Genomic DNA, 21173 nt, shown 5'->3' on the forward strand with positions numbered 1-21173 from the left:
AGCAGATGGGAGGAGACAGGGTTAGCTTATTGTCTTTTTTTCAGGCGATTTCTTGGTAGCGGGGAAAGCAGACTTTTCATTGGCTGAGTCTCTGTTTTGCTTCTGAAACAAGCATGAGTCTCCTGGAGACATTCCATATCCCTTCTTCTGCCAAAGTAATTGTCAAAGTAGTGCCTGCAAACAGTTGCTGCAAAACAGGCCTAAGCATGCTTACTTAAATGTAAGCACCACCCAATAGCTGAATGGGAGATTTAGAACTTAGTAAATGAGTTTTGGACCTATCGGTTGCAGCCTTCACTTTGAGGAAGTGGTGGATTAAACAAATGGGGGCAGGGAGGGAGGGGGACGGCAGCGAACAGATGTCTCAAGATAAATTTTGGACACTCTTAAGATTTCTTCCGTGATTTCCCCCTGAATGTTATATACATTCTAAAAAGCTTTCCCCCTTTTCCTTTATCCTCCTCTCTCCCCTCCCCCACTCTGACTTTATGACCTAATCCCATTGAAAACATACTTTTTTTTTAAAAAAAAAAAATCTCTTTCAAAATATTTTCCTTTAATACGGTTAGTACTGCAGTGACAGAGTTGTTAAAGGGGAAGAAAAGTAGCAACTTGCTGGTGGTTGAGGGATATTTAAATTCTCAGTTTAGCCTTTGCAGCTTTGATTATTCATGTTCTTCAGAGCAGCAAAAGTATAATTTTGCAAGGGTGTTAAATGGAGAATCTATGTAGGTGATGGTTTGGATGGTTTCCCCACTTCCTTTAAGAGGAGGAGGATTGTAAACCCTGCCTTGGTTGCCTTAAAAAGCTTCATTATCCAAATCCTAGGAAAAAGGAGGGACAGTTAGCTGGTTGTCAAAGTCCTCTACACACTTCTGGGGAAATAAGCCCTATTTAATTTGGGCTAATTTCTGAGTAACGTATAGGACTGTGCTGTTAAACTGTTTTCATATCTTTTAAAATTCATATCTCCGTTGTAGTGTCCCAAGGGAAGATGAGGAATTGCTGTAGTTTCAGTGGTAATCATATAGATAGGGTGACCAACTTTCCAGCTTTGCCCAGACAGGTCTAGATATTCATGACCTTTCAGAATGCTAGGTTGCTAGTTTGTTGTACTAGATTTTTCTGCACTTGTTTTTCTGCACTGCGTCTTTTGTTCAGTGGAAGCAGTATGCTGAATCTGTGATTATGGAGATGAGAAAGGTGATGGGGAACAAGTGTTAAATGTTAGGAAAGGCAAGACTATGGTCATCCAGTGAAGGATTTTATTTATTTATTTATTTATTATTTATTTATTGCATTTCTATACCGCCCAATAGCCGAAGCTCTCTGGGCGGTTTACAAAATTAAGACAATTCAAAACAAAACAACAGTATAAAACCATAATATAAAATACAATATAAAAGCACAACTAAGATAAAAACAGCAGCAATGCAAAAATACAAATTTAAAATACAAATTTAAAACAGCAAAGTTAAAATTAGTTTATAGACTGTTAAAATACTGAGAAAATAAAAGGTCTTCACCTGGCGTCTAAAAGAATATAATGTAGGTGCCAAGTGAACCCCCTTAGGGAGCTCATTCCACAGCTGTAAACATCTTTACAGTCAGAAAAAATAGTTGAGGGAAGGGGAGACTGTATCACAGAGAGTATACCAAAAGCTTCAAAGTACAGCAAAAGCTACAAAAGCAGGTGTGAGTGAAGTTAATTTCAGATACATTGAATGTCTCACAGGTTCTTTATTTGAGAGATTTTTAACAGTAAGATGTTATGTAGAACAGGTTTGTCTTAATTGTGTGCTGTAAAATCAGACGTGACCAAGGCCATGTTTGGGTGGGCACGCCTCCTTGGGGGCTGGACATACTGGTGGGCATGCCTCCTTGGGGGCCGCCCATGTTGACTTCCTTTTTAATTTCCAAAATATGCTCACCCTGTGATGGCATTGGAGCATCTGATGCATCCAACACTCTGCCAGGCTCCTACTAGCAGGGTGGAAAGGAAGAATGATTTGCTGCTCTTCCTCCCAGGTTATTCTCCATTGCAGCAACAGCTACAGGACTGGTCTAAAGTTGGTGTGGTTGAAGGCCACTCCGTCCACACCGCGCCCTCAATTTCCCCCCTTTTCCCTTTCTCTGATGTCAGAGAGGTGAGGGGCTGTCAAGAACTCCATTTTCTTTCATGTCCCAGCAGTCTGTGGGTTTCTATTTCACCAGCCAAAAGAGGCATGTAGTACCCCCTGAGTGTGAGTTATCTAGGGATTAGGCATGTGCTCCGCTCCGATTAGAAGCGCAGAAGCAGGAGCGAATTGGCCTGCTCCGCCTTGCCCAGAGGCGGAGTAGAAGCGGACCGCGGACCCCTAGAAGCAAGGCGAAGAGAAGCGGCCATTTTTTGGAGCGCTCCAGTTTCCACGGTCCGGTCCGATCGCCATCTTGAAACATTTCGCCCATAGGATTGCATTGCGGAAAAGAATCGGGGATAACTGTGTTGTTTTTGAAGCTATCTTTCTGAAAATTCTTGTACTTGGAGAGTTGTGGATGGGGGTCATTTTGAGACTACTCTCAGCTCTCTGCGTGGTGCGGGTCGCGCGCTAGAATTTTTTAAAAAACCGGCGGGAAAAATACCTTTTCCGAAGTGCTGAGGGGCAGAGTCAACTCCCGGTCATGATCACATGATCCCGAAGTTGGAGAAGGGGATAGGCAAAACGGGTAACTTGGGATTCTGGGAACTTCTCTTTCTTAGTCTGAATGGACTTTTCCCAGTGTTTTTTAAAACAGTAGCCCCACCAAATGCACAGACACAACCTGTGAAATCATATACTAAGCCAATAATAAGAGATGGAAACACAGCACTGCTACCCACTCTAACTTTGGGGAACAACTGAAAAGATGTGGTGCAAGGGGATGAGCTCCCCTAGGGCATGCCATGTGGACGTGCCCTCACTTTCTCCTGTACTTGGAAGGCCATCAGAGCCTTCCAAAGAGAGTAACCCGGTGGAGCAATGCCTATCATGAGTTGAAGTGACAGTTCTACTTCTTAGTGGTGGAGCAATGTCTTTCATGAGTTGAACTAGCAGCTGCTTCCCCCTCCCCTGGGCACGTCCCCCTATTGCTGGTAAAAGACAGATATAGCCTTTTTTTTAAAGTTCTTCTTGTTGTTTATTCAGCAACACTGCTGCTTTTAATTCCACTCCTCCTTTGTTTATTTATTTATTTATTCCATTTTATATGCATTACTGGCTTATCCTTGGCTCACTTCCTTATGCCCCCAGAAATGTCTGCTGCCTGCCTGCCTGCCTTCCCTCTCTCCTCCCCTGCCCACCTCGCAGGGATGTTGTGTCTGTCTGGCTTTGACTCAGGGGAGAAGTCCTTCCTGCGCTCACTTGGAGTTTTGGAAGTTCCAAATCCATTTTTCAAGTGTGGAAGAAGATTCATACTCCCCAATTCATGGCATGTTGGGATTTCCTTTGAAATGGCCCCATTGAGATGTCTGCAGGTTTAAGCCCCGCCAAAAAACAGGGGATGATGGGACTGCCTTGAGTCTGGGCATGCATCTGTATCCCTGGATAAGCTATCATGGTGGCGAGTTTGAGATTTCTAACATGCAAATTGACGGAGCTATCGAAAGGGGTGTGAATGGGGTGTTGGATTTTCATAAATTCCCCCAAAATCAGGGGATGCTGGGACTGCCTTGAGTCTTGGCGTGCATGTGTATCCCTGGATAAGCTGTCATGGTGGCGAGTTTGAGGTTTCTAACATGCAAATTGACGGAGCTATCGAAAGGGGTGTGAATGGGGTGCCTGATTTTCATAAATTCCCCAAAAATCAGGGGATGATGGGATTGCCTTGAGTCGTGGCGTGCGTGTGTATACCTCTATGAGGTGTCATGGTGCCAAACTTGAGGTTTCTAACTTTCACAGAAAAAAAGTTGTATACTTTTTTAGCTTAATGCAAGCCTATGGGGGGGGGGAAACGGAGCTCCGATCCGGATCCGGAGCTCCGAGCGGAGCGGAGTGGACATGGGCGGAGCGGGGGCGGAGCGAAGCGGCCTGATCCGGCAAATCATGGATCTGGAAGTGAAGTGGAGCGGGGGTCCGTGCACACCCCTACTAGGGATGCCTCAAAGTTGGGCCAAGACCCAGTTAAACGGACAGTGATCTCAGCTATGTCCTAACTTAGTTCCTATCCGGTGTCTCCCCTCTTCTCAGCTGCCTTTTTCGTGTTCCTTATGGAACTGTCGCTCTCTTGCTTCTAAGGCCCCTGTCATCCAGGACTTGTTTATCTCTAGGTCTCTCCACCTCCTTGCTCTTACTGAAACCTGGCTTCCTGCCCATGATACTGCCATCTCTGCTGCCCTCTCTCTTGGAGGACTCTCTTTCTCTCACACTAGTCGCCCAGAGGGTCGGGGTGGTGGTGTGGGTCTTTTATTATCTAGTTTGTGTCAGTTCCAGCCTCTTTCCATTCCACCTTCACATTGCTTCTCCTCCTTTGAGGTACATGTGGTGAGGCTCTTCGCTCCACTGCGACTGCGGGTTGCAGTTCTGTACCGCCCCCCAGGCTCATCCTCAAAATTTATCTCTGATTTTGATTCGTGGCTGTCCTTTTTCCTCTCTGACAACTGTCCTACTCTTATCCTGGGTGATTTCAACATTCATGTGGATGACCCTCAAGATGCTGCAGCTCTACGATTTCGCTCATTATCTTCCTCTTATGATCTTAAGCTTTGGTCTGATGCACCCACACATTCCCTTGGACACTGTCTGGATCTTGTTCTCACTCGGAATTGCTCTGTGTTGGACTTTTCTACTGCTCACTTTCCGCTGTCAGATCATCACCTAGTTTCTTTCAATATTACTCATAATCCTCCTCCTTCACGTCCCGCTTCTCGCTCTTGTCGTGACTTGCAATCTATCAATTATGAGGCTTTTTCCCAGTCTCTAGCCTCCTCCCTTCCTTCTGTCTGTTCGGCTGTCTCCTTGGACTCAGCTGTCTCCTTCTTTAATTCCTCCTTATCTTCAACTCTTGATAATCTTGCTCCATCTACAACTCGGATAGTTCGCCCTTCTCAACCCCAACCGTGGCTCACCTCTTCCCTCCGCTACCTTCGCTCTTGTTCCCGGGCAGCTGAACGCCTTTGGCGTAAGACCAGGGACCGGGCAAACTTTGTCCATTACAAATTTGTACTCTCCTCTTTCTCTTCTGCCATCTCACTGGCCAAACAGCAGTACTACTCAACGCTGATCCAGTCAAATGCTAGGCATCCTCAGCGGCTCTTTGCGTCCTTCAATTCTCTTCTGAAGCCTAATCCGCCATCTCTCCCCGCCTCGCTGTCTGCTAATAACTTTGCCTCTTTTTTCAATGCTAAAATCCAAACTATCCGCTCTGATCTGGCCAGCTCTGCTCCTCTTCCAGTTCCTGTTCCTCATCTGTCAGCTCCTCCTGCAAATTTCTCTGCGTTTCCTTCGGTCTCTGCGGATGAACTGTCTACAATACTGCGCTCTTCGAAGCCTTCCACTTGTTCTCGTGATCCGATTCCTTCTCGCGTCTTTATTATTCTTATTCCTGCTATCCTCCCTTCCTTGCTACATATTATTAATCTTTCTCTGTCCTCTGGTTCATTTCCTTCTGCTTTTAAACATGCTACAGTCTCTCCCATTCTCAAGAAACCTACTCTTGATAGGCTATCTCTGTCTAACTACCGACCTGTCTCTTTGTTGCCGTTTGTTTCAAAGATCCTGGAGCGTGCGGTCTACTCTCGCTGTCTTGACTTTCTTTCTAGTAACTCTGCTTTGGATCCATTTCAATCTGGATTCCGTCCTCTGCATTCCACCGAAACAGCCCTTACTAAGATCACCAATGATCTCCTTACTGCCAAGTCTAAAGGCCATTATTCCGTTCTTATTCTCCTTGATCTAACTGCAGCCTTTGACACGGTTGATCATGATCTTCTCTTAGATTCCCTTCATGACCTTGGATTTTGTGGCTCTGTCTATAACTGGTTTGCCTCCTATCTAGTGGGTCGCTCTTTCAGCGTGTTGACTAATGGCAGCTCGTCTTCCTCCTTTCCCCTTTCAGTAGGGGTTCCGCAAGGCTCGGTGCTTGGCCCGTTGTTGTTTTCCTTATACATGTTGCCCTTGGGCAAGCTTATTCAATCTCATGGTCTCCAATATCATCTGTACGCCGATGATACACAACTATATCTGTCATCTCCGGAACTTTCTCCTGATGTTCACGATCGTATCTCGGCATGTCTTTCAGATATCTCAGCCTGGCTGCTTCATCGTCGCTTGAAGCTTAACATGGCAAAGACTGAATTGCTTGTTTTTCCTCCTAAACCTTCTCCTCATCTCTCATTCTCTCTTACTGTCAATGATGTTACGCTTACTCCGGTCAAGGAAGCTCGTAGCCTTGGCTTTATCTTCGACTCCTCGCTCTCCTTTATTCCTCATATTGAGGCAGTAGCTAAATCTTGTCGATTTTTCCTGTATAATATTGCCAGGATTCGATCATTTTTGTCTGTCTCTTCTGCTAAGACGCTTGTTCATGCACTGGTTATTTCACGGTTGGACTACTGCAACCTTCTTCTCTCTGGCCTTCCTTCTTCTCACATCAGCCCGTTGGTTTCTGTTCACCACTCTGCCGCAAAGATCATCTTCTTAGCACGCCGCTCCGACCATGTTACTCCGCTTCTGAAATCTCTTCATTGGCTTCCAATTCACTTCAGAATCCAATATAAACTTCTCCTGTTAACCTTCAAAGCTTTTCACGGTCTAGCTCCTTGCTATCTCTCCTCTCTCATCTCACACTATTGCCCCGCTCGTGCTCTTCGCTCCTCTGATGCCATGTTTCTCGCCTGCCCAAGGGCCTCTACTTCCCTTGCTCGGCTTCGTCCATTTTCTTCTGCTGCCCCTTACGCCTGGAACGCTCTTCCAGAGCATTTGAGAACTACAAGTTCAACCACAGCTTTTAAAGCTCAACTAAAAACTTTTCTTTTTCCTAAAGCTTTTAAAACTTGATGTTGTGCAGACTTCTACTGTTACTTTCTACTGTTAGTTTTTCCCTACCCTGTGCCTGCTTACCCTTCCCTGTACCTGTTGGCATTCTCTTCCCCTCCTTATTGTTTTACTATGATTTTATTAGATTGTAAGCCTATGCGGCAGGGTCTTGCTATTTACTGTTTTACTCTGTACAGCACCATGTACATTGATGGTGCTATATAAATAAATAATAATAATAATAATAATAATAATAATAATAATAATAATGGGAACTCTCACCACCACTCCATTGGGGCCTGGGAAAACTCTCTTAGCCAGCCTGTGAGTGGCTAACAGAGATTTCCTTGGAGTCACCAGGGGTGGAAGCATAAAATTAGAGGGGTGACAGCAGCCTTTGGTTTTGGCCTCGTGTCTGTCTTTGCTTTGGACTCCACCTATGTGTGTTTGGTCCTGACCTATTTGAAGACCTGTGCTTTAGGCCAGCTTTGTTGCTTTTTCACTGAAGCATTGTTTCCAAATATACGCTGGTTCTTATATGTCTTTTATCCCTTTCTTCCCCTATCCCTTTGTAAACAAACGTATCACCTCACCTACCTTGATGATTGCGTGTGTTTTCTTCCAAGTAAGCCTTGGTACTAAGATGAGAACTTTCTGTTCCGTTATTGTTACTGTTTAAAGTTTCAGTCGTAGAACTTTGGGAATAGAGTTCCAGCTTACGCTCTTATTTCACAGTGTCCTGGAGATCTGAGAATCCCTGGCTCAGGCCTAGGTGGTGGCAGCCGACTTTGCTGGGTTGGGGTTCTGCCTGAGCAACCTCATGTCCCTGCCCACATTGCTTGGAGCTAGAGCAAACCCCTTCCTCCCTTCACAGGGGTGCTGATCTTTCCATAGGGGCAGGACGGGAGTGGCCCCCATACTGTGGGATTCACTCCCTCAGTGATTGCATCTGGCTCCCTCATAGACTGCATCTCAGTTTTAAATAGGGATTTAAGACCTAGGCAGAATCTACAATACTGCTTTAAAACAGTTTATAACAGTAGTGACAACTGTTGGGGCCCAGGACACACTCCATAGACAGTTTTCAAACCATTTTCAAAGTGTCATATCCTGCTTGGTGTAGATCGGGTGTATGAATCTGCTTACACAGGACTCCCACCTGCTCCCTTTTGCACACACAGATCAAACCTGTGCAAAAGCTCATTAAGTTTGCTGCCAAGAAATGCTGCATGATTATATGTTGCATGGCATTCCACAATATTGAATCAAGCAAGGCAAACTTATCACGCAAGAGTCTGGAGGCACATTCAAGTCAATGGATTGATGTATAAAAGTTTACATCTCACACTAGAACTGGAGGATAGGATTTCCTTGGAGAGGCAATGATCTTCTTTTCAGCAGGTAAGGTGAGAGTGATGCTGCCAGGTGAGGAACTGCAACATGGTCTCTTCCCACATGGTCCTTGCTACTCACGGTTCCCTAGTGGCATGGGAAGGAGGTGTTTATTGTTTTTAAAGTACCTGAAAAGGTGTGATTTGTTAACACCTGTCAGACAAGGGGCCTAGCTTGTATGGAGTCCAGGTCTCATATGGGGCTTGGGGCATATGGGCCAGTGGCAGGAGACGTGGATGTGAATGGGCTGGCAGTGAAGCCAAAGGTCAGGAACCAAAGGATAGAAAAATACTTACAGAAAGGTGAAGGCTAAATATTGGATTAGATAGACAAGGTAAAGCAGGGCAGGAGCCGAAAAAGGCAGGCATTGCTGTTTCCCAAAGGAGTGAGTTATTCACATTGCTAGCCCAGAAGGAAGGCTTTGATATGGCCTGGTGCCTCTCCAGTGGGCTGCAAGGTCAGCTGACCATCTTTGGGCTGTGGGGTCAGTTTACAGAAACCAGGCCACAATGCTAGCCTAGAGGGCACTTTTGCCTGGCTGATTGGTAGAGAGGGTGCAGGTGGGGTGGGCGATCACATACCAAAGGCTGGGCTACTGCACAACAAAGATTTTACATAAATATTATGCCATTTTATTGGTCATTGACTGTCATAGTGATTGCTGGGGCTATGTGCATAAAGCTCTTTCAAATAGGTAAACATTTTGTAGTTCAGCTGTTGCGGAGGGGAAGAACACTGCTGGGATTTGGTCCTCCCTCTCTCCCCCTTGTGTGCCAAAAGGCGGATCAGCAGGATTTGAAATATTTTGAAAAGGCTCCACACATGGATGAAGGTGACATTCATAATTTGACTGAAGTTTTCCCTAACCAGACCCTCCTAAGAAGCATGTTGTAGATTCATGACTTGTCCGGTTCTAAGTAGCCCTGGAGGTGTGGAGGCCTGATCTTGTTACCAAGGCTGGAGGGCCAGTGTTGTAGTGGAGTGAAAGCTTGCAATGTGAAAGCACAAGGTATTTTTGATCAGCAGGGACAATGATGTCATTTGCTTCCCTCTGTGCTTTGCTGCAATCCTCACAGTAGCTGGAGGGGAAATGGATTTTCTCAACAACACGATATTGCTCCCTATCTTAAAGCAGAGTATTTTGCGTTAGGTTGGTCTTGAATGGGCAATTAAGACCCCTTACCTTTACAGAAGATAGGTGACCATATCAAAAGGAAGTCAGGACTCCTGTATGTTTAACATCTTTCGGAAAAGTGAATTTCAACAGGTGTCATTTGTATGCATGCAGCACCTGGTGAAATTCCCTCTCCATCACAACAGTTAAAGGTGCAGGAGCCTTGCCCTCTTTAGCTAGCATGACCAGATACAAAAGAGGGCTGGCAGGGCTCCTGCAGCCTTAACTGTTGTGATGAAGAGGGAATTTCACTAGATACTGCAATGCATGCAAATGACACCTGCTGAAATTCCCTTTTCTATACAACTGTTAAAGATACAGGAGCCCTGTCCTACTTTCCATATGTTCACCCTAGAAAATAGCTGCTCCTGGTGGAGATGAAAACTGCTGGAACTGGTTTGTTATTATGAAGCAACACAGCTGCCCTTATTTTTGGATACGCCTGTGGAGACTATCATAATGCAGTTCAAAATAGATCATTACGCCACTGGGGAGGGCATGTAAATTCCATGCAAGCATGTTTAGCAGTTTAAAAATTGTAAAAGTGAGCCGCAACTATTGTAAGAAAAATTAATTACTATGAAACATCAAACAAAGTAGAAAAGGCTTAATTACAATTCATTTCTAACATAGCATCTTTTTTTTCCTGTTGGAAAACTGGACATTCTTGAAATGTTGGGAAATATAACCATAAGCACATAATGTTTAAATTGTAGTATTTATTCTGCAATTCGGCCGGAATGTCTGTACCACCATAACTGCATTTAATACATGATCTAAGAGGGCATAGGGAATGGGCCTTCTGTGGCAGAGCACTTCAGGAGCTGACATTTTTGACAAATGAAAAGGAAAAAAGAGGCTGGACAGCAGTAGAAACGTTTTCCTATATGTGTGTGTGTGCATAATTTTTGTTCCTCATCAAATTAGTGAAAAACCTTGTTCTCAAATTCATGCAATTTGAAATTTAACAACAGCATTTTATATTTATCAATTAAAAGCCAACGCTAGAGTGAAAGGTAGAAGTTGCACTTAAAAATAATTTGCAGATTAGTCCATGTTTTGTATGATTTTGTTTATTTCAAAGATTTAAAGACAGCCTCTTAGGAGAAACCCTGAAATTACATTTTAATGTTTTATCATTTCTTCTTCAATGAATTATAGATAGTGACCAGCATGTCATAGTACCACCACCTAACCCAGTCCTGTAATCTTTCTTGCTTTGCCTGAAAAAAATGGAAAAAGAAAAGGAGAGGTAAATTGAAAATAGGGTGGCCACTTCTGCAATCTGGTTTTATTCTGGTTGTACTTTTATATTGGGTTTTTATGTTGTGGGTTAAGTTGTATACTTTAAATTGTACTTCTGGTTTTAATTTTTGTGAATCACCCAGGGAGCTTTGGCTATTGGAAGCTATAGAAATGCAATAAATAAATAAAAGAAAGAAAGAAAGCAGTCAAGAGAGGACACCAATTCACATTAAAATTGCATATGCTAAATTTCTAGTGTAAGAGAACGTTTAAGATTCATTATTTTAAAATAAATAGAAATGCAGTTTTGTAATGGTGAGGTATGTGAGTAGGTGACTGCCTGATCAGTCTACTGTGGTGCTAACTGTTGATGGGCAATTTCAGGGTCTATGCTCCTCTCCCTACTTATCGTTCTTTCTCTTTAAACCTGATTTGGACAGGACAATCCTTTAAATACAGGGCACTTGCAAATGGAAGACAGCCCTTCAACAGAAGACAGTCCTCTGTCAAGCGGGACACATGGTCACTCCACCTGAAAACCATTTGGGCTTTTCCATTGTTCGCTGGGAATGCCAAGTGGCTGATAGTTGAATTTACAAAAACGACTTCCAGTTTACTATCTTTAATTGTCAAACATTTCAAAGTTCCTCTTCCTATACATAAGGCTCTCTCACAAAGATGGAGAGGTCCGGGGTGTGTGGTGAAAGAAGAGTTAAAAGCACTGAGTATTTTTAGACTAGAGAAAAGATGACAAAGTAGGGCTACTTTAAATAGTTTCATGTTTGTATATTGGAGACAGAGGCCTTAGCTAGACCTAAGGTTTATCCCGGGATCGTCCCTGCTTGCTCCCGGGATCTCCTGTGTGTCATTTAGATGCACAGGGATGACCCCGGGATGATCCCGGGATAAACCTTAGGTCTAGCTAAGGCCCAAATAATTCTCTACAGCTAATGCTCTTTGGTATTCTTTACCTGGTGGCATCATGTGGTTGTCCTTGTACAAGGATTTTCTTCCTTCCAACGTTTTCACCATGGCTTCTTTCGAATTGTGTATTAAAGAAAAACTGCCCTGGGGGACACAGAGAAACACACACAAAATTACATCAGTTATGCTGAAGTAACTGCTCTACCCAAAAGGCAGGTTATCTCCTGCCTGATTCTAGGATACAGTTGGGTCCTGACCTTTATGGGGGGCTCTTAAGGTTGGTCCAGAAGCTGCATTTGGTGCTCAACGTCACAGTCAAGTTGGTAACGGGAGTAGTTGCAGCTTATCGCCGGCATATTACACCTATGCTGATTGAACTGCACTGGCTGCCTATACACTGCTGGACCAGGTTTAAGGTTTTGGTATGTGTTTACAAAGCTCTAAAAAAAAATCAGGGCTAAATACTAAAGAGATCCCCTGATCTCCTACTGGCCTGCTGCACTCATCAAGAGATTCCTCCTGGTGGTGGATGTCCAGTCCATCATGGCTCAAAATAGGGTCTTTCCTATCATAGCACCTACTCTTTGGAACACTCTACCACTACAAATTAGGTAGGTGCCAAACCTTCTCAGATTGAACAGCATCTTTTCCAAAGGGTATTCTCATAGTTCATATTGTTGTCCAAACCTAGTCACTATGACCCTTGCAGTTTGACAGGCCCCTACAAACCAAAATCTAACCCTAAGTCTGCTGAGAATAATAATAGTCAATTAAAAAGAGACATTTATGCATCAAACTCTATGCTCAGTAACATTCCCAGTTACCTCTATCAATAATGGCTCCACACGAAGGGCTTCACTACTTGCTAAGTTGAATACATAACATGCAGTTGTTCCTCAGTTTAAAACTTCCCATCCAGCCACTGTTCCCATTAATTTTACCTCCACCACCACAACCCGGTAGGGTGGCTTAGGAAAGCTACTCTCTCAGAGCTCCCCATCCCACCAGAGACACAGAGATAATTCTAACCCACTTTAGAGGGTTATTGCAAAGATTACTGAGATAATGTATGTGAATTGATCTGTGCCTGCCACATTTAATAATAAATGCTATTTTTGTTAGTCCATTGAAAAATCTGAATACATACCTAAAAGTCCAGCAACTTTGTCAGAAAAGTTATCACTATTCTGGAAGTACAATGCAAGGAAATCAAGGGGGGGCTTCTTATAGTAAACTTTCATTGTGATGTTGCCTGGTCCTGACAGAGAGAGACTCTCTTCCTGTTCAATTATAATTCTCAATCTAAAAAAAGAATGAATGGCTTTTTGAATGTTTCAAATATTTGGTATCCTGTTATTTGCTGCTGGGCAATATAGAAATAAATAAATAAATAAATAAATAAATAAATAAATAAATAAAGATTCATTGTTATATAAATTGGACTTTGATCTGCAATCACAACTTCGATGTACCATAATTTAATGAGTATTACTATATTTGATAATTATTATTATTTCATAGATTTAATGTTTGTTTGTTTTTTTGAAATATCTATACCCTGGCTTTTAGGATTTTGTGCTCAGAAAGCATCTTCCAGAAATAGATATAAACAATTTCAATAAAAATAGAAAATGCAAATTAAACCCAAAACACCAGGGTTGGTATCTAGTCAGTATCCCTCTGTTGAAGGACAGCATCTGTCAGAAAAATGAAAAGTGGGAGGTGATTTCTGGTTATTTCTCCTCACTTTGATAATTTTGTTGGGAAGCAGAATATAAATTTGTGAAATAATAATAATAATAATAATAATAATAATAATAATAATAATGTTTCAGCTGATTTGACCTCATCCAGATTAGAACTACCTCCAGACACAAATTCAGGATTTCCTTTGTCTCCTGGGATTTATTTCAGTGGCTTCATGGTGCTGTTAAAAAGCATGGAGGATAAGATGGAAGAGGACAAGGTGCACAGCAGTAACTCCCCAGCTCAACCTTCTAGATATGTATTCTAAAAAAATTGGAGACACCATAACTCCATGCCCACAATTCTTACTCTGTCCAGAAGGATACCATGGTGGATGGTATTGAAAGGTGCTGGAAGGTTCAGCAGATCATGTACCAGGAGGACTAAGGCCTTAGCTAGATCCTGGGGCAAACCCCAGGATCGTCCCTGTGCATCCACATGATGGAGGGGATCCCGGAATCAGGGAAGGATGATTCTTCCCTTGCCCTGGGATATAGCCCTCCCCTTTGGCCCTAGTTTTTCCGCGGTCCCAGGCTGAGCCCGAGAACGCAGAACGTGTGGCCCGATGTCGCGGGTTGACCCAGCTCTATGCAATTCCTCGCGCGGAGCTGGTAGCTGCACCCATCAGGGGTACGGTGGGGGGAGCGGGGAAATTATTATTATTATTATTTAAAAAAAAACACCTACCTTTGCGCACAAGCATTTATACGCTGCTGTTACTTTAAAAAATTAAAAATGGCAGACGCAACGCCCCTCCTCCTGAGGTCGTCGCGTCTCACGTGTAAACGGAGAGGGATCTTGTGTAAACACAATGTGAGATCTTCCCTCCTCCATCTACCATAAGAGGTAGGTCTAGCTAAGGCCAAGGCTGTCCCATAACCAGGGCAGAAACAAGATTAGAAACATCCAAATTATCAGTATCATCCAAAACTGCCTGCAGATTAGACACCATCACCTTTTCCAGTACCTTAGTAAGAAATGGTAAATCAGATTCTGGATTATCATTGTTCATGTCAGCCAGAACTAAATTGTCTTTCTCTCAGAGAGGTCAAACTGCCACCTCTTTCAGGGCAGCTGAGATCTCATACTCCCTCAAAGAAGCATTAACCGCATCCAATATCCAAGATCTGGATATTGTTTGCTCTGGTTGTTTTAAGTAGCTAGGACAGGCATAGTGATGGCCATCAATTTGGATGGCTCTAAAAGGGGGTTAGAGAAATTCTTGGAGGATAAGGCTATCAATGGTTGTGTTGGCTATATGCTAACTCCAACATTAACTACATATGATATCCAAGTTGATAAACCAGCTCTGGTTATTTTAAGTAGCCAGGATATGTAACGATCTAAAAGGCATGGTGGATCTCAAACCTCCAAGTGTTTGTCCTCATTCTCAGAATTATATCGTCTAGAATACTCAGAATGTAAAAAAGAGACTAACTATGAAAGGAAACTGAGAAGAGCAATGTTTACCCTTTGACTGTTAAAGATGCAGCATTTGTCCATGGGAAAGAGCGTGCATAGCTCTGATCATTCAATACAATTTCTCTCGTTGACACACTAATTTGCATATTAAGCATCTGATAGATTACTTCAAACTCCACAAACTGTCTGTTTTCCCCACGCTTGCCAGTCACGATAATCCCTGAAAATATATTAGTCAAAGAACAGAGGGTTAGGCACATGAAACATATCACTGTTGCCAAGCAATAATTTAATTTGACATGCAGTTTCCACAAATAACAGTTTTCACTATAATTTAGTTGGGAGTTTATTGTCCATAAAGCCTTTTCTTTTAAGAATTAGGTTATCTTCTATAACAATATATTGTAAAGTTTTATTTTTAATATCAAAAACATTTCAAGTATAATTAAACAAACATAAATAAATGCAAATTGGAGAAAAATGAAATATGAACACAAAGAAGTCTCTGTACACCTTTATAAACACAGGTGCAGGCCAAAGTACAACGATATGCCAGTAACATATGGACTGTAAAGAAATCAAGGCCAGACTGTGGATCAAGTTGGCATCTATCTGCCTACACCTACCTTCTCCCCTGGACAACTCTACATTGCCATGAGTCATGTGCACTCATTGGCAAACCTCATGATTCAAGTTGACGATGAACCAGAATAGGGACATTACAGTGTCCCCAGTAGAGTTTACACCTAGAACATTGCATTTATGGAGTTTTGTTACATCTTGTATGCAACACTTTGGCCCCATTCAGACAACACGCTAAACCATGCTGCTTAACCACAAAATGATTAATGGAATGCATTCTGTTAACCATTTTGTGGTTAAGCAGCATGGTTTAGCGTGTTGTCTGAACGGGGCTTTTGAAGGTTTCAATAAACACAGTTAGTTAAGTTAAACTTTTCTTTAGATATGATTTTTCTCTACGAACTGTGTTTGAGGGAAACCAACTGGTTTAAATATAACCACAAAATAAACATACCAAAAGCAACAAAATTCACATGTTACCAATACTGAACTCTACATACTTTGATTGTTCAATGAAATTTGCAGAATTGCTCTACACATGTGTGCTGAGGACAACATTGTAAGAGACACAGCTAGAACGAGATGTTGTAGCCAGACAGAATTTCCATTCATCCATCCATTGTGCTATCAGTATTGATTGATATTGGCATTTGTACATGACGTGAGATATGAAGGTAGATAAAGAGATGATGCAGAGAGGCAAAAAGGAAGGAAGCTTCAAAATTGGTCCCTCAACATTTAAAACAAATACTACTGATTAAGTGATATGTATGCTGATCTATGGAGTAAGAAATCATAAGAACATAAGAGCCACCTAATCCAGTGTTCTGTTCACACAGTGGCCAACCAGCTGTCAATGGGGAACCCTCAAGCAGGACATGAGTGTTGGATCCTGGAATGGATCTGGTTTTACTTTATTCCACTGTTTTAGAAGTGCCTGGTGGCATGAAGAAATATGAAGAAATCAGAAGAAGTGTGTTTTCTAAATGTCAAGGCTTCAGCTGGACAATTATTGAATTATTGGTTTGAGATGCTTTTCAATTAGTCAATTAGTGATTGCCATGACTGTACAGTTTTTGCCCTATATAAATGCCTGTGTTTTGTGTATGTTCTCCACTCCATCTTTACCTCATCTGTAATGCTGCTGCTGTGTATTTGATATAACCGTTTGTGAGTATAACTTGTGATGCTGTAACTGAACTCCTATGCCAGTAAAAAGGCTTTGTTTTAACTAAGCAAAGAATCCTGAGCCTCATTTGTGTCTTTGCTGTGTTCTACGCTGAGAGACGCTTCTAACTCTGCTTATCTCTGGAAGAGAGTTTAACTTCCAACAATGAGTGCCATGTTTCCCAGCACTTGGTGTACATAAGGCACACTGCCTCTGATACTGTAGGTCACATATAGCTATCAGGACTAGTAGCTGTTGATAGCCTTCTGTTGCAGGAAGGATTCCTGAGATAAGGCATGTGAAGCACTTCAAACAACTGAATTATTCACAATAGATAATCATGTAATATCAATTTTCTTTGTAAGCCCTGAGTCATTCTTTAAGTGCAACTGTGCTGGGTTACCAAGAATTCTTCTGTCAAAGGTTTTCATGTATTTGTTGTCACCTTGAAAGTATTTTTTTATAGAGCTTTGAGTAATCAAATCCACCAAGTTCTGTGTGGAAACAAACAAACAAACAAGTCCAGACATGAAAGTTGGGCAGTTGACCACGTTTTACAATATGAAGTGTATACCTTTGTCTGGATCAGATAGCAGGTTTATAGTTGTTTGCGACTGTCCATTGATATTTAAACAAATGGAAGCATTATCACCAGGCACTTGTAAGATGAAATGTGGATAGTCACTACTACTGTCTGGAAAAAAAAGACAAAAAGACAGGAAGAAGACACTGTAGTTGTTTCTTTGGTTTTGATTTGTGATACAGCCAGAGAACTCCTAGGTTCATCAGTGGGCCAATTCTATCGAGATACATTCACATTTACGCACACCAAATTCAAATAGATTGCAAATAGTTTTGATTGAAAGGGTGAAAGGACAGGAAACAGCAACTAAATTATCCATTTTTCCTTCTGTGCTGCAGTTTATTAAGTATAAATGTCAGCAGGAAATTTCCCTTTTCCACTGTGAAAACGGACTGTGGTAGCTGACAACCCTTCGTTGAGTGAATTTCGATTTCATTATTTTTATTTAAGTTGCCTTGAGAGAGCATGGCCCTAAAAGGCAGCAAAGAAATACTTAAACAAACAAACATTTAATGCAGACTGGGATTAAAACATATACCTAGGAGGAGAGGATTCCAACTGTTTTAACAGAAATCAATTGCCACCATTGATAGTTGAACTTATTTTTATTTTTTATTATTTATTTATTGCATTTATATACCGCTCCATAGCTGAAGCTCTCTGGGCAGTTTACAAAAGTTAACAAAACTTACCCACCAACCCAATTTTGAATGGTCCCAATTTAAACAAATTATTTTACAACACTTTCAAATTATTCAGAATGAATGGGTTGCAATTTCAGGGCCCATTTTGATTCAAGGGCTCATCAGCATCAAAAGCAGAAGTCCCTTCACTTGCTTGGATAGTATCGCTCACTTGCATAATGCTCTCACGGGGAAGTTGGTGGTATACTGCTCAAGGCTAAAGAAGCTTAAGGGCTTGCCAAAATTGATGTTGGAGATGATGATGATGATGATGATGATAGGAAGTAAAGAACAACCCTCCACGCCAGTCTTCCCCAACTAGTGCCCTCTAGGGATGTTGGACTATAGTTCCCTTCAAAGTTCCCAACACACCTGGAGGGCACCATGCTCTGCTTTTTAGTGGGGGGATTTGCTCAAGTAACAGAGTGCAGCAAGGTCAGGCTGGGGAGGTTGGGGTGGTGGTCTTTATTCCCCTCCTCGTTCCTTTCAATGTAAGCAATAATGCCCCATTCCACCTCCACCCTGACTTCCTATGAGAATCGGGCACTTCACAGGGATAAAATCCACGTGGCTGTCCTTTCATGTCTAATCTGCCATTGACAGGCAAAGTTGCAATAGGTTCTTTGCAATGCCAAATCAGGTTAAGCAAAATGGGAGTTACCTAGCGTCATCTGACGGGGTGGGAGCAACTGCATTTCCTTACCGTCATTTTTCCTCCGCTTCTCTTTCATGATACTTCCGCTTTCTTCACATGCGGGAAGAAAGAGGAAGTAAACAACGACCATGTGGCCCAATCAGTGGGTGTTTTTATTGTGCTGCTTTTCCTGCGTGCAGCAGGAAATGGAAGCACATTTCACTCCCTGCCCCAAAATCAGATTTACTAGGGTCTTATTTGTGGCAGAAAGAAGAACAGAAGGAGTGGGAGATGTGGGAGATGGCGGGACGCGGACGGCATCGTGAAAAGGACCCGCAAAAAACAAGCATGCAATAAAACGCTCCTCTGATTACACTCATTGTCAAACAAGTATAAAATCTAGGCTGCAATCCAATACACAGTTACTTGGGAGTGAGGCCCATTGAACTCCATGGGACTTATTTCCCAGGACACATACAAAGGATTGCACTGTCAGTCAACATCCTGCGCCAAGAAGACAAAACTTTTGTCGAGTGGGCTTAAAATGTGATCAAGACAAGACAAGTCTTGTTCTGATTTCCCAACTTAAAGTGTGTGATATACTACATTTTGGGGTTCACACCTGTTGGATGAACCTATGGAGGGGGCTGCGTGATTGCCCATGCTAGCCCCATTCCCCACTGGGGCCATTTGAAAGCTCCCCCAACCTTTGCATGGTCAGTGGATGTCAGATAGCATTCTGCATGCTTTCAGCGATATGCAAGTGGGCCTCCTCCCAATGTCTGCAGAATGTGAAGATGTTGGAAGAGCTTTGTGGAGGCTTGGGTGGAGGGTGGGGCTAAACTGTGCAGCCCCCCCCACCCCCACCGCCCCTGAGCTCTCTTACAAATGCATGGAGGGGTGGGTGTGCACCCCCTTACAGTTGACAAGGCAAATGCTTGTAACAAAGCCCAAAGCTTTTTTGTTTCATTTTAAATGAAGGGCATCAAACCAGTCCATACTCCAGGAAATAAAGCCAGACTGCTCACTTGAGGGAATGGTATTAAAGGCAAAACTGAAGTACTTTGGCCACATAATGAGAAGACAGAATACCCTGGAAAAGAGGCTGATGCTAGGGAAAGTGGAAGGCAAAAGGAAGAGGGGCCGACCAAGGGCAAGATGGATGGATGATATTCTGGAGGTGACAGACTTGACCTTGGGGGAGCTAGGGGTGGCGACAGCCGACAGAAAGTTCTGGCGTGGGCTGGTCCATGAAGTCACGAAGAGTCGGAAACGACTGAACAAATCAACAACAAAAAATCCTCACAAGGCTTTGTATTTGACCTGGGAAATGGAATAGGTGGGGGTTGCTTAACATAGGTGGGGGTTCCTCACTAGACATTTGTCAGCTCAGACTGTGGTCATGTCTACACCAGGCAGTTATCCCGGGGTTGTCCCTAGGCCATCCCTGTGTGTCCAAATGATGCACAGGGGATCCCAGGGTCAACCGGGGATGACCACAGACTCACCCCAGGATAACTGAAACAGGGGATGTCCCTGTTTTTCCGTGATCTCGGGACAACCCAGGACTGCGGCTGGTGTGGCCTCCTGGGTCCACAAATGGGCACAGAGATGCATGGGGTGGCTCTGTGCTCATGGGGGGGCGGAGTTTGGTGAGGGGTTTTCCTTACTTTCTTGCCGCGTGCGGCTCCTCTTTAAATAAATTAAATGGCGGCCATGACGTCCCTCTTCCCTTACAGGATGTCACACAGTCATATAGACGCCAGGGGAGGACTGCGGAAGCAGGTAAGTCCACGATCCTCCCCCTTCCCTCCCACTACACCCTTAGGTGAAGATGAGCCCTCACTCTTGGAATCTGTTTTCCTCCTCCCCAGCCACAGGATTGTAGATACTCATACCCATATCTGGAAGATTTCAGGGGGCAAATATACTAATAGAGAATTAAATGTATATTACTTACCAAACCTTCTTTCAGTGCGATCTAATAATATAGAAATTATGAATATTCTACAGTTTGACTTCATAGCACTAGATCATTTCACTAATTCTTATACAGTACTACTAGATGAAGTTAATGTAGCATTATAGGGATACAGACAGCCACCCCAACAACCCACCCTTGCTGGATTTCCACATAACACGAAGCTACAGAGTGTCCCCTCTGCACCCACAAATATTCAGAATGGCCACCGTCCATGACAAGAAGTCTCATGGAGAATTTCAACCATGGTGGTTTCTTGCTCTGTGTGAACCAGGTGTCCATAATGCCCCCATCCCCATTCCCTAGGCCCTATTACTGGAAGAGAAGTTCAGAGGGAACAGAGGGTGAATGGATACAGTGGCCAGGTTCAAAGATAACGAGAAGCCACCATGGGGCATCTTGGCATGGTGGCAGCCACCATTTTCAATATTTGAGCCCTGGCAGGGGCATGCTGTGTGAACGGGATAAAGAGAAATAAAACAGGGCATAACTTTAAAGTATTAAGGGCACAATCCTATTGTTTAGGACCTCAATGTTCATAAGCCTGCAAACTTGGAAACTTATAATCATCCGATGCAGAGCGAGAGGTGCAGCAGAAGTGATCTACACCTCCCTGTCCTGCCACTCTGCATTACTGTTAGGCAGGC

At 43.1% G+C, this 21173-nt stretch overlaps 1 protein-coding gene across 3 annotated transcripts in view; it reads right to left on the minus strand.

Moving 5' to 3' along the window:
• Positions 1-10615: 10615 nt before the first annotated feature.
• LOC134395133 (inter-alpha-trypsin inhibitor heavy chain H4-like) overlaps positions 10616-21173 on the minus strand; it is a 29957-nt gene continuing 19399 nt past the window's right edge. Inside the window, exons 17-22 of one of the 3 annotated variants that reach the window (XM_063121154.1) lie at positions 20506-20526; positions 17220-17339; positions 14944-15115; positions 12875-13029; positions 11775-11871; positions 10616-10781 (exon numbers count right to left, since the gene is read on the minus strand). In XM_063121154.1, coding sequence (XP_062977224.1) covers positions 10706-10781; positions 11775-11871; positions 12875-13029; positions 14944-15115; positions 17220-17339; positions 20506-20526 — 641 coding nt within the window. In that variant the 3' untranslated portion in view covers positions 10616-10705. The other 2 variants (XM_063121155.1, XM_063121156.1) reach the window with 2 other exon arrangements.

Source organism: Elgaria multicarinata, chromosome 3, assembly GCF_023053635.1.
Source record: "Elgaria multicarinata webbii isolate HBS135686 ecotype San Diego chromosome 3, rElgMul1.1.pri, whole genome shotgun sequence".
Lineage (NCBI taxonomy): Eukaryota > Metazoa > Chordata > Lepidosauria > Squamata > Anguidae > Elgaria > Elgaria multicarinata.